Source organism: Antedon mediterranea, chromosome 5 (assembly GCF_964355755.1).
Source record: "Antedon mediterranea chromosome 5, ecAntMedi1.1, whole genome shotgun sequence".
NCBI classification, from domain to species: domain Eukaryota; kingdom Metazoa; phylum Echinodermata; class Crinoidea; order Comatulida; family Antedonidae; genus Antedon; species Antedon mediterranea.
Genome location: NC_092674.1, coordinates 15,879,473 through 15,892,312, shown reverse-complemented (window position 1 = coordinate 15,892,312; position 12,840 = coordinate 15,879,473). Strand labels below are relative to the sequence as shown.

At 32.6% G+C, this 12,840-nt stretch overlaps 1 protein-coding gene across 1 annotated transcript in view; it reads left to right on the top strand.

The window, feature by feature from the left end:
- LOC140049737 (extracellular calcium-sensing receptor-like) overlaps nucleotides 1-9,277 on the top strand; it is a 28,531-nt gene extending 19,254 nt beyond the window's left edge. The window contains exons 5-6 of the mRNA XM_072094686.1: nucleotides 109-222; nucleotides 8,865-9,277. Coding sequence (XP_071950787.1) covers nucleotides 109-222; nucleotides 8,865-9,277 — 527 coding nt within the window. The remainder of the gene's footprint in view (nucleotides 1-108; nucleotides 223-8,864) is intronic.
- The last annotated feature ends 3,563 nt before the right edge of the window (nucleotides 9,278-12,840 follow it).

Below are 12,840 nucleotides of genomic sequence, written 5' to 3'. Positions count from 1 at the left end.
CTGGACGACTTAAAATTTGCTTTCGGGTAATATTTCTTCTGTTATTTAATTTTTTAACTCTTTCTGCATTTTATTTTTCTAAATGTTATCTTATTTACTTTCGTCCAGACAAAAATACAAAAGAGTGTCTTAGTAAAAACATCCGTGAACGAAGAAACAACAAAACAAACAAACGAACTAGAACATATGAGTGTAATTCAACGCCATCAGGAGGTGACACGGGTATAGACCCATAAATATAAGGGGACTAGACATGGATATGATTGAAACAAAGACGTTTAAAATCATTGATCACCTCTTCTCACCAAACGGTTACATTTTGCTGCCTCAGTGACGCATGGTGCCTCCGTGGTTAAAGTTGAATTGAATCGAATAGACAGTCAAATTTCGCAAACAAACAAATAGATCAGAAGTGCGTTTTAACATTAATGTATCTACTCGTTGCGATTGTACACGTGTCGGTGTGGTAAAACTGTAAACAAATTAAATAAAACTAGACTAGCATTCTATTGCTAAACCAATTGTATATATAAATGAACATTTTATTTATATAATTAATAGTGAGAAGGTGCACATAATGCGACAATCTTTTGATTTTAATACTAATCTATTTGGTTTAGTTAACTTTAATTATGATAGTACTATTTCATTATAGCACCATCAATATCTACGGTGATATAATATACAGTAAAAATCATTCGCGTTCACCTCGCAGCTTCAGCGTCTAGAAAACCGCGACGTCCCATTATTGACCGAGTACGTCGGAGGGCTATTACACTTTATATATATATTTATATATGCATTCATTATTATTATTATTATTCATTATTGCCAGCGATCTAAATAATCAATAGATACGCACTTGTCTGGCGGTATCCCTTTGTACGAATCGTTCAACATTGGGTCCAGCACATTGCGGTTTACGCGCGATATCATGTTCCATCCACAGACCAACATGTGTACTGTAGTTACTTTCTAGGCGAAGTTACTTCGTGTACTGTGTATAGACGTACGCTACAGAAAAAGGATACGACTTATGGTAACGATATGATTGTGTTCGTATGTTCACTAATATTTTAATTTACGATTAACCCTCTGTACCGTAAATTTCTTAAAATAGACGTTTAAAATCAAATGTATAGATGAATGTAAGCTATAAGTAATGTAGACAATGGAAAAGCACTGGAATGTTTTCTCTGTAAAGAATCCTATCATCGAGTTTGTCTGAACATTAAACCACAATCTAACCCTAAAGTTTGGCTATGTCCACCGTGCCACGATCTACCACACTATGTGAAAGAACTTTCACACCACAACCAACAAACCATGTTAACTAAATCGGCTGCAGATATTGCCTCAAAATTGTTAATGATCAGCAATTGATGATGGCCCAACTCAATTCCACAACACAGATGCGACCAGAAGTTGGTATTTAATATCTAATCAACCGAAGCTGCTGCTACTATCACCACAACCAAGAAAAATGCCCGATTATTGGAGATTCTATTATTAAAGGTATTAATGAACGGGCCTCAGTAACTCAAAGGTAACATGCGTACGTGGTGGAAAAATCAAGGATATTGATCAGAAACTAACCGATCATAATGATTTTGATACTATCGTCATTCATGTTGGTACAAATAATTGCACGAAAGATGAAGACCTTCAGATGGAGTTAGCGCTATCAGGAAATGATTGATGATGTAAAATCCAAATCTAATCATCTACAACCCTGGTGGTTTCAACTGTAAGCCCACGTACAGATAATTTAGATCACCACACAAGAGTTAATGACATGATAAAGGAAATCGCCACAGACATGAATTGTCAAATATTTGACAATGACGAGAAATTTTTAATGAAAAATGGATCAACAACTGCACGTTCAAACCTTAATGGAGAAGACTTAAGCAACATAAATGCTATCCATACAGTCATAAGGCCAGCTAATCGAAGGAAACCTACAACTCATCATCGAGGAATCGAATTATGATCAACGAAGATACAACATGTACCTCCGCAATCACAGCAACTCTTATCATGCAAATAAGCGATGGGGATACAGATTTGACTACGATAGCCAATATAACTACAACTCTATGACACATGCTTCTCATAGATTTATCCAGAATCGTACCAAATAGGACATTGTCAGTAATACAGAATTGAATTTATCAAACCGCTTCATATGCAACTCTACTTTTTAACTATGAAGACGCCTGTGAGAATAATGGTAGTAAAGAGGAAACAAGCATTAGACAAAATAAAAGAAATAGATACAGACGAGGGGGTAAGAAAAAGAACAGGCAATACAATGGGTGTAATTCTATAAATAATTTGAATATTGCTTTTAATAATGTTAATAGAATTAGACCTAGATTAAATTAGATCTAAAAAACCAAACATAAATCATACAAATCAAGATCTTATTTGAGGTCAAAATTCACGTCTTTTGCACATAACAGATAGGTATTTCGTAACATAAAAATGAAACTTTTGCAATTTTCGTTATTTACTACAATATAATCATAAATTCGCAACGGCCGCTGGTGACGCTACGTAAAACAAAATCAGTTAACAAATTTATATTGTATGATAGACTAGAAAAAGAACAAATTACAAAACGTGTACAAGAACAGTATTTTAATATATTCATCCATTCTAATATAGTCATAATTATTTGGTTCCTGTTAAGATGATAGTATTTTAATATTTTTTTTATATCTTCTTTGAATTGTCTTGTATGATAATCACTTCACATTCTACTGCACGTAAAGCTGAACTATTTCTCTTGTGAGTTTCTGGGGCTTTAACAATTATAGCTTAAACAGCGCCTGATTAAACAACAAATGTTCGACAGAACGTCTGTTGAAAAAAGGGTAATTCAGTAATCTCACTAAAGATAACTTCACGTAATGTATTCCGTTGTTTGTCAATTTTCAATTCGTTTTCAATGTATTATATTATTAATATATGTATTGTATAGATCATCAGAAGCTAGTCTTACTAATGTTTGAAGATCGTTATTGTTCTTAATACCATGTCTTCTGGTTCGTACAAGCAGGACTATGGTTTTTTTTTTATTTCATCATGCAGGGCTACGAATTGGAGCCAATATTTCGAGTCGTTTAACTTCTTGTTCTGGATATTGAACATATTTAATTGTATTGAACACTATCAAATATACACCTTTCTTAGGCATAAACAGATGGTGTGTGTTATGATACATTTCTTGCACGGCAAAGTCCCATAAGCTAAAACCTAGCATCAAACAAAAATTCATTACGAATTAACGCTTGACGTGTGTTATTTGTTATTTGTTATTTATATGGACGATGTGTGTTTAACTTTCATGTATGCAAACCATTCGTAGAGAATAAATAAAAAAATCGGAGAAACAATAAACAATACATTAATCAGATACAGAGGAATAGAGAGGTTCACTGTTGTTACAGATTGCAAATCCACTAGGTGCCAATCACAAGTAGTATATGCTATAAACAAACCACCTAAAAACCAACTGATTTATTAAATATATCATTTTGAAGTATATATTCAGAAGCTGCACAATTTCATCCGACTATAATACCATTAGTCGTGCAAAACACGGTTATGGCAACACAAGAAGTAGTAAATAAACTTATTTTATTATTACAATAATTTTTCCCAATTAAAAACAGCCAATTGATAAAAATCAATCAAAAGATTTCGAGAAAATATACCAAATTGAAGCACAAGGTGCGAAGATAAGATCCAGAATAGAATGGTTTGAGAACGGAGAAAAAAACACCAAATTTTATTTGCGGTTAGAAAAAAAAACAAGGCAAAAAGAAAACATATTACTGTTATAAAGAACAGTTAATGAAGGCAAACAGATAAAAATAGAAAATATAAAAGATTACCTAGAAAATTACAATCAAAATAAATTATCCAGCTCACAATGAGTAGGAATAATAAATCTAATATTCAAATCAGGCGAGAGAAAAAAGTTAGAAAATTGGAGGCCAATTACTTTACTTAACGTAGATTATAACATTATGGCACATGCCCTTTCTAACCGAATGCATGACGTTATTGGTTTGACAATAAGCAACAACCGAAAAGCATATATAAACGGAAGGGTCGGTGGAGAAAATATTAGACTAGTAGACGACTTACTAAATTTTACAAAAGATACAAATATACCTGGTGCAATAATCTTTCTTGATTTTGCTAAGGCTTTTGATTCCATAGAAAGTTATTTCTTAAAACACTTGAGAAATTTGGCTTCGGCAAATCGTTCATAAAATGGATTAACTTAATTTATACTGATACACGATGTAAAGTGATAAACAATGGTTGGGTCTCTGAGAGCTTCAAAATGAATTGCGGAGTTAGACAAGGGTGTCCACTGTCTGCCTTATTATTTATCTTGGTTGCCGAAATTATGTCAATAAATATAAGAGCGAATCCACTCTGCAAATGCATCACACTACCAAGTACAGAAAATGCTGCAGATGGAATTGTTCAAATTGCCCAATTAGCAGATGATACTGTAATTTTCACGCGTGATGGACATAGCTTAAAATATTTGTTGATGAAATAAAAAAATTCTGTGATATATCAGGCTTGAAATTAAATTATAAAAAACAAATGACATTTGGATTGGATCAAGCAGATTTCTTAATTCCTCTCCATATAATATTTTATGAACAAAAGAACCAATTAAATTCATAGGAATTTACGTTGGTTGCGACGAAAAGTTGTGTGATAAAAAGAATTGGGACGATAAAATTGTTAGTTTGAAAAAAACTTTACAGTTATGGAAAACAAGACACTTATATTTCTTTGGAAAAATATAATAATTAAAACTCTAGCTTTATCTAAGCTCATTTACAATGCTAGTGTAATAAATGTACCAACATATATCTTTCCTATTGTTGAAAAAGAAATTTATAATTTTTTATGGAGCGGAAATAGAGAAAAAATTAAAAGAACAACACTTATTAATAAAAACGAAGACGGAGTTCTCAAAATATCATTCATTCATATCATTTCCCAGGATCTGGGCTTAGCAAACGCTTGACCCAGCTCAGTTTTAGAGACTTCACTAATGCATTAAAATCAAGCAGGAATTTGGTGTTGATTTAAATTGGCACGCAATATGGTGTAATAAAGTTTTAAACACCAAACATATTGTAAAAGTTGCACAATTCAACTTTAAATTGTTACACAGAATTATAGCATGTAGGAAAACATTAAAACTATGGAAATTAGCTGATAGTGATAAATACCTAAAATGTAAAATAGAAGTAGAAATAATACAATTCAGCCAGTCTGGAGAAAGTTCGATTCAATGTTTGTTAAGTCTTTTCATGTTAACGAAACACAACACAACTTTTCAAGTTGGACTAATATAATTACTGGAAATACAAATAGCAAACTCATCAATGAATTAATTTCTGTTTTTTGTTTTTCAATATATAAATCATGTATAACATATAAAATAACGTTGAAAAACGAAAATGTACAAAAGACGATATGGAACCTATACAGAATATAACTTTTTAATTTAATTAAGAATTAATACGCATGTAACATTATCAATGCTAGAAAAAATGGGCTAACGTCAAAGAAAAACTGTCAGATTTTTTTCAGTAAGCTTTAATGGAAATAAAGTATATTGTCTGTATGTATACGTATATTATACTTTTAACTTGTGTATACACATTTCCATTTTATTACTTGACAGTTTTTATAGGTTTTTCTATGCCCGTGTACTGTATATAGGTCTAATGTATTATATTTGTGTAGACACACAAATTATGATAAATAACAAACGTTTCATAACTAAACAACTTTTTTATTAAATATGCAATATATTTTGTAGTAGATAACATAACAACAAATATGCAGAAAATAATGTAAATACATATGAGATTCTGTAATTGTTGTTTATGTAACATTGAATGAATAAAGGTGGTGGTTAACCACAAAAGATCACAACTCCTTAATACAATTATACCGTGCCTTTGACTCAATGCATACAGCTTGGAATGAACATTTCTGTAGATAGTAAATGTGGTAATAGCAAATATATAAATTAAAAATGTAAAATATGCTTTACTGTAACTAACAATTAATTTTTAAGTTACATTTGCAATAGTTAACATTTGTTGCCGTGGATGCACCATTATACTGAATGCTATACAAAGGCCTTCGGCTCCTGTAAGTAGGCCAGTTACTACTAGCCTATTTACGCCTATGCTCATTGTGCTATCTACGAGTACCATTGTAATCATATGGACTGAACCAAATCGATATGCACTATAAAAATCAAACATAATATAGATGCCCAGGCAACAAGCCCAACTCTGAATGTATATCCACCAATAAGAAAAACAACCAACCTTTGAATATTTTGAAAAACCTGGTAAGTTTTCAACTTAACTGTTTGTCCTAATAACAGTTGTTTTTTTGTTGTTTTTTTTTTTCATTCGTTTTCTTAAATGAGATGATTCTTGAGTAATTTTTACTGCGTGTGTGTTACCGCCCACCATGCAACAGAACATTTGTAATCTTCTAGAGATGAATTAGTTACAGGACACCATTTACTGTTAACATGTCATTCACTTTTGTTTTGACAGTGTCTGTTTCGATTCCTATTGTACTAAGTTCATTTTGTCTAAATTCCTTCCCTTGTAAACGTTGAAGTTTTTCTCACAGCATGATCTCCTATGATAAGAATTTTCGTTCAATTAAAGGGAATATTTCTTTGCTCTTGTGCAGTTTTGTATGTTTCCTCTATCTCAATATCACCTGCTAAAACACGCTTGTTAATAGTGTGTTCAAACATGTAAAATCCACGTAGATATTGTTCTGCCTGTTTTTCCATTTCAAATATTGAATTGTATGCTGTTCCTTACTTCATGTATATTTGTAATTTCAAATCCTAAAATAAATTATGTTTTGAAATTATTTAATTAACATAATTTCATGAATATATTATGGTCATGCTTAGGCCCATCCGAGAATGGCTTATTGGGTATGTTTGACCTGGAAATGCGCTAAGCTAACGATAATTTAATATAGCCCAGGACACGAAAACTAGTAATGTATGTCAGATTATTAATATTTCCAGTACAAACAAAAAACGCTGGTTTATCTCATTCGTCTATCATAAATTGCTAAATATATAAAGACAGAGAAGTTATAGGTTACTAATGGTTATATCACTGTATAGATGTAAATGCAGTACTGTATTGTACTTACACGTTATATAGAGGTAGGCCTACCAACCGATCGAAAACCAAAGATCATATACGATCATTGCTAACATTTTTTAAACTGCGTTTTTGTGTTGGAATTTTACCTTTTCCTTATAAGAATATTGTACTAATTGTTTAAACAAATTTTGCCTAAAACAAGAATTCTACAAAATAAAAATCGGGAAATTCTAACTTATTTAAAGAAAAATATTGCTTGAAACAAGAATTCTATAAATAAGTTATCTTATTTTAAGAAAACTTTTGCTTGAAACAAGAATTCTATGAAATGAAAATCGGTAAGTTTGTACTTATTTTAAGAGAAATATTGCTTGATGCAAGAATTCCCATAAACAATTGGTAAATTTTTACTTATTTTAAGAAAAATATTGCTTGAAACAAGAATTCCCATTTTAAAAAATCAGTAAAATTCTTACATATTAAAAAAAAATATTGCTTAAAACAAGAATTCTATGAAATTGAAATCGATAAATTTGTACTTATTTTAAGAAAAATATTGCTTGGTACAAAAATTCTATAAAATAAAAATAGGTACATTCTTTCTTTTTTATAAGAAAAATATTGCTTAAAACAAGAATTCCCATTTTTAAAAATCGGTAAAATTCTTACTTATTAAAAAAAGTTTTTGCTTAAAACAAGAATTCTATGAAAGAAAAATAGGTAAATTCTTTCTTATTTTAAGAAAAATATTGCTTTATACAAGAATTCCCATAGAAAATTGTTAAATTCTTACATATTTAAAGAAAAATATTGCTTGAAACAAGAATTCTATAAAATAAAAATCGGTAAATTCTTCCTTTTTCAAGAAAAATATTGCTTCAAACAAGTATTCTATAAAACAAAATTCGGTATATTTTTACTTATTTAAAACAAATATTGCTTGCAGCAAGAATTCTATGGAAGAAAAATAGGTACCTTCTTTCTTTTTTATAAGAAAAATAGTGCTTAAAACAAGAATTCCCATTTTAAAAAATCGGTATAATTCTTACTTATTAAAAAAAATATTGCTTAAAACAAGAATTCTATGAAAGAAAAATAGGTAAATTCTTTCTTATTTTAAGAAAAATATTGCTTTATTCAAGAATTCTATAAAACAAAATTCCGTAAATTCTTACTTTACTTTTTACTTACAAATTCTATGGAAGAAAAATAGGTAATTAATGAGAGGTCGCTTACAATTAGGCTTTCAAACTCTATTGAGTCACCTGTCATCTTGAGTTTGTATGCACCAACACTTACGAGTTCCGACGAGGTTAAAGATCAGTTTTATCAATATCTGCATTCTTTTATTAAGAGCATTCCTGCGAAAACACCTTTAATTTTGCTTGGTGAATTTAATTCTCGAGTTGGTGACAACAGGACAGCATGGCCAGCATGCGCTGCTTAGGGAATTTTGGTGTTGGAAAGCTAAATGAAAATGGACAAAGGATTCATGAATTATGCTCATACTTCAAACTTCGCGTAACTAACACATTTTTCAAAGACTTTTCACAAAGTTTCATGGAGACACCCTAGGTCTAAACATTGGCATCAGCTTGACTTGATCATCACGCGCCGTTCTTCCTTAAATGATGTTAAAAATACTCGTACGTTTCATAGTGCAGTTTGTGAGACAGACCACTCTCTGGTCTGCAGTCGCAAAAAAGCAAAGACCAAAAACCAAACATCACCCTCGTCGGAAGATCAATGTCAAGAAAATACGAGACACTGGTAAATGTGCAAAGTTTGAACATCAATTAGCAAACAATCTTGCTATTCAGGATGATTGCAAAAATATTAAAGAATACTGGGGAAAAAAGAAAACTGCAATTTATGACTCTGCTATACAAGTGTTTGGTAAGAAAATAAAAAACAACAAAGACTGGTTTGAAGAAAAGTCTGAAAAGTTACTGCCCGTCATTGAGAAGAAACGTACAGCTCTGTTAGCTTACAAGACTCACGCTACACGGCATAATCTTGCCTCTCTACGTTTAGCAAGGGCTGTTGTTCAACGAGTACTGGGAGGAACTTAGTGCTCAGATACAACAAGATGCTGATACAGGGTATTTGAAGAAAATGTATGAAGGAATCCGAAAAGCTATTGGGCCAGTGCAATAGAAAACAGCACAAATTAAAGACCGAAATGGTAATGTGATAATCGATCAGAAGAAACAGATGGACCGATAGGTAGAACATTACTCAGAGGTTTACCAAACTAAGATGCCTGTATCCCAGAAGGAACTCAGAAATGTTCAAAATTTACCAACTAAGTTGGAACTTGATTCCTACCCAACTATGGATGAAGTACGATCAGCAGTAAAAGCAATGGTCTTCAGGCAGGGCTCCTGGTGATGATGGTATACCAACTGAAATTGTTAAAGCAGGTGGCCTGACTGTAATACATCATCTGCATGAGGTTATTAGTCTCTGTTGGTCTCTTGTTAAAGTTCCACAGGATTTCAAGAATGCATCCATTGTCACTCTGGACAAGAATAAAGGTGATCGTGGTTGCTGTGATAATTATCGCGTCATTTCTCTTCTCAATATCTGTGGAAAAGTAGTTCTACAACGTCTGCTGCCTTTAGCGGAAAGGGTATATCCAGAGTCTCGGTGTGGTTTTCTCTCTGGAAGATCTACCATTGATATGACTTTCTCTATTAGACAGCTGCAGGAAAAATGTGTTGAGGAAAAACAGCTGGCATTTATCGATCTCACTAAGGCTTTTGACCTTATTAACAGAGACTGTCTATTTGAACTCATAAGGAAAATTGGATATCCACCTACTCTATTAAATATTATCCGATCCTTCCATCAAGGAATGCAAGCTACTGTCAAGTACAATGGAGCAGTGTCTGACCCATTTGATGTCGAGAAAGGGACAAAACAAGGAGATGTTCCTGCCCCTCTTCTTTTTGGGATTTACTTTGCAGTCGTCCTCCAAATAGCTTTTGAACCTAATCTTATGGAAGGAGTTTTATTGCATTGTAGATCTACTGGCAAGCTGTACAACCCGGCCAGACTTAAAACTGAGAAAAAAATATTTAAGGTTCTTCTTCGTGATTTTCTTTATGCAGATGATGCCTGTTTCTGCAGCCATCCTTCTAATGGTCTACAACTTCTACTTGATACATTTTCATGTGCCTGTGAACACTTTGTAAAAATGTTAGTAAATTTTCTTACCTTGGTTCAGTTATAACTTATAACAACTCTAGTACTTTCAGTCAGTTGTCTGTACGTATTTGGGAAAACAAAAAATATTAGAGTGGCTGTGAAGATCAAAGTGTATATGGCATGTGTCATTAGTGTCTTCTTGTATGGAGCTGAATCGTGGACAACCTATGCTAGACAAGAAAAGAAACTAAATGTATTTCACCTCCGCTGTCTTAAATATCAGATGGCAGGACAGGGTAACAAACAACAGTATCCTTGATAGATGTGGCATTCCTTCGATGTTTACATTAATTCGACATCGAAGACTACGCGATGGCTTGGTCATTTCAGAAGAATGGATGATACAAGAACTCCAAAGGTTATGTTGGACGGTGAGCTAGCGAATTGTAAAAGATCCAAAGTACGTCCACTTTTGCGTTTCAAAGATGCATGTAAAAGAGACTTAAATGCAATGGACATCAATTTCAACACCTGGGAAAAAAAGGCTGATGACCGAAAATCATGACAAGACTGTATTAAGGCAGGACTTGTACACAGCGAAGAAAGATATCGTATGGAAAATGAAGAGAGGTATCTGAAAGAAAATCTAGATCAGCTACTGGAACTCACACAGACTCACTGGATAACGGATGAAACTCGCTCCAATGTTGTCTCCATAGTCAATTTTGACTGAAGGATGCCTGATGATGATGATGAGCCCTATTTCCTGTCTCTGCGAATATCTGTTGCTGAGATAATATGATAAATCAAGGTCAAACGTCAAAATGTCAGAAATAGGACATGCATCCATTTTTTGACAAAATTTGCTATTAGAGTGAATTTAATACACAATAATTAATTATTTGTGACTAGCGGTTTACAAGATATAGGGTAGTTATAAAAAATGGCCGCCATAATCAGCGAGGTCGAATTATCCTAAATCATGTGGATTCTAGCTTCTACCCAAAAATGCCCCTTGAATCGTTTTCTAGGCAGTTTTTTGAGAAGTCTCAAGAGGCCAAATACACAAAAGTCCTCTATACAGTTTGGGGGCATTTGTTGTTAATAGCAGGAAACAATGTTGAATGTATACTTTGTGGGGTGACGAAAACAATAGGGGTGGATGCCATCTTCAGTTTTGGGTTTTAAGGTCAGTTTATGTGGTCAATATGTCAAAATATAAAAGAGGTCAAAGTTCAAAATTGACCAATTACAACAATGTATTATATTATTATCTATAGGCCTAATATAAATTTACGTAAATACAGAATTCGGTAAATCGCGCGTTCTAGAATTTTTACTCAAAGGTATATAAAGTTGGTTCGTACTTTCTCTACTGATTTTAACCACCTGATGTAACCTTGTATACTAATTGAATTGAGTTCGATAATTAGTTATTGACGATTAAAACGAATATAGGTTTGCACCAAATTATAGGGGTGTTTTACGATCGTGGTATACACTGTCTAATGGATGACCATACGTTTATACAAATGTATTGATTTGTGATGAATAGAACATTCCAATCTCTCAGTTTCAGTATAATTATTTGGTTTAACACAAGTAGGTATATTTATGGAGCCTTGGTAATAAACTGAACTTTTGGTCGCCATTTGAATCGCAAATTTCTTACTGTACTGTGAGTGTGGGTACTGTTTATATATATAAACACAAATAAACTTAATTACTGTGAGTGTGGGTAGGACCTACTGTCAGTCGCATTAACCATCCTTCTAGGATAATTGTTTATAATGGCTGAAAACCGGTTGAACAGCTCGAGTACAGCATCATAATATTTTCTTTAAAAAAAATACTATTTTTATAGATTTATAATTATACGTTTTCACGCTGCTGCTTTAGCCCGCTACGTCCCATTTAGAAGCTGAAAGCAAGCAGCAGTTATAGTACTAGAGGCCGACGTTTTTGGTACTTTGTAAACTAGGACAGGTCATGCTAAAATTACAAACCCCAAAGCAAATCTGAGAGAAGAGAGTCTATGAACAAATTTGCTGATAATCATGTAGACAGTAATCTGTAAAATCTTGTTTAATAAATAATGAATTTGTTCTTGCTGTTAACCTAGGCCAGTATTATATTTATTCACTCTCAAATAATCAAACATTATTTCTGGTATTTACAGTGATTTGACTGAATACTGAAATTCGCCGTCAGATAATCATTGAATTATTATCAAAACAGTCCATAATAGTAAAGTTTTGGTTTGTAATAGGATACTTCACACTTGAAGTATCTAGGCTTGATGAAGTGACCCCTAGACTTGACTAAAGTGACAATTTTAACAAAGTATTAAATCGCAAATGTTTTATTGTATTTAGTGGTATATTATTTATAGGCGTATAAAACATGAACACATATTTCATTACTGAGTGGATAAAGGATATATTTAAAAATCGTTTGTACCCATCCTCTTCTCCCATCCCCCAAC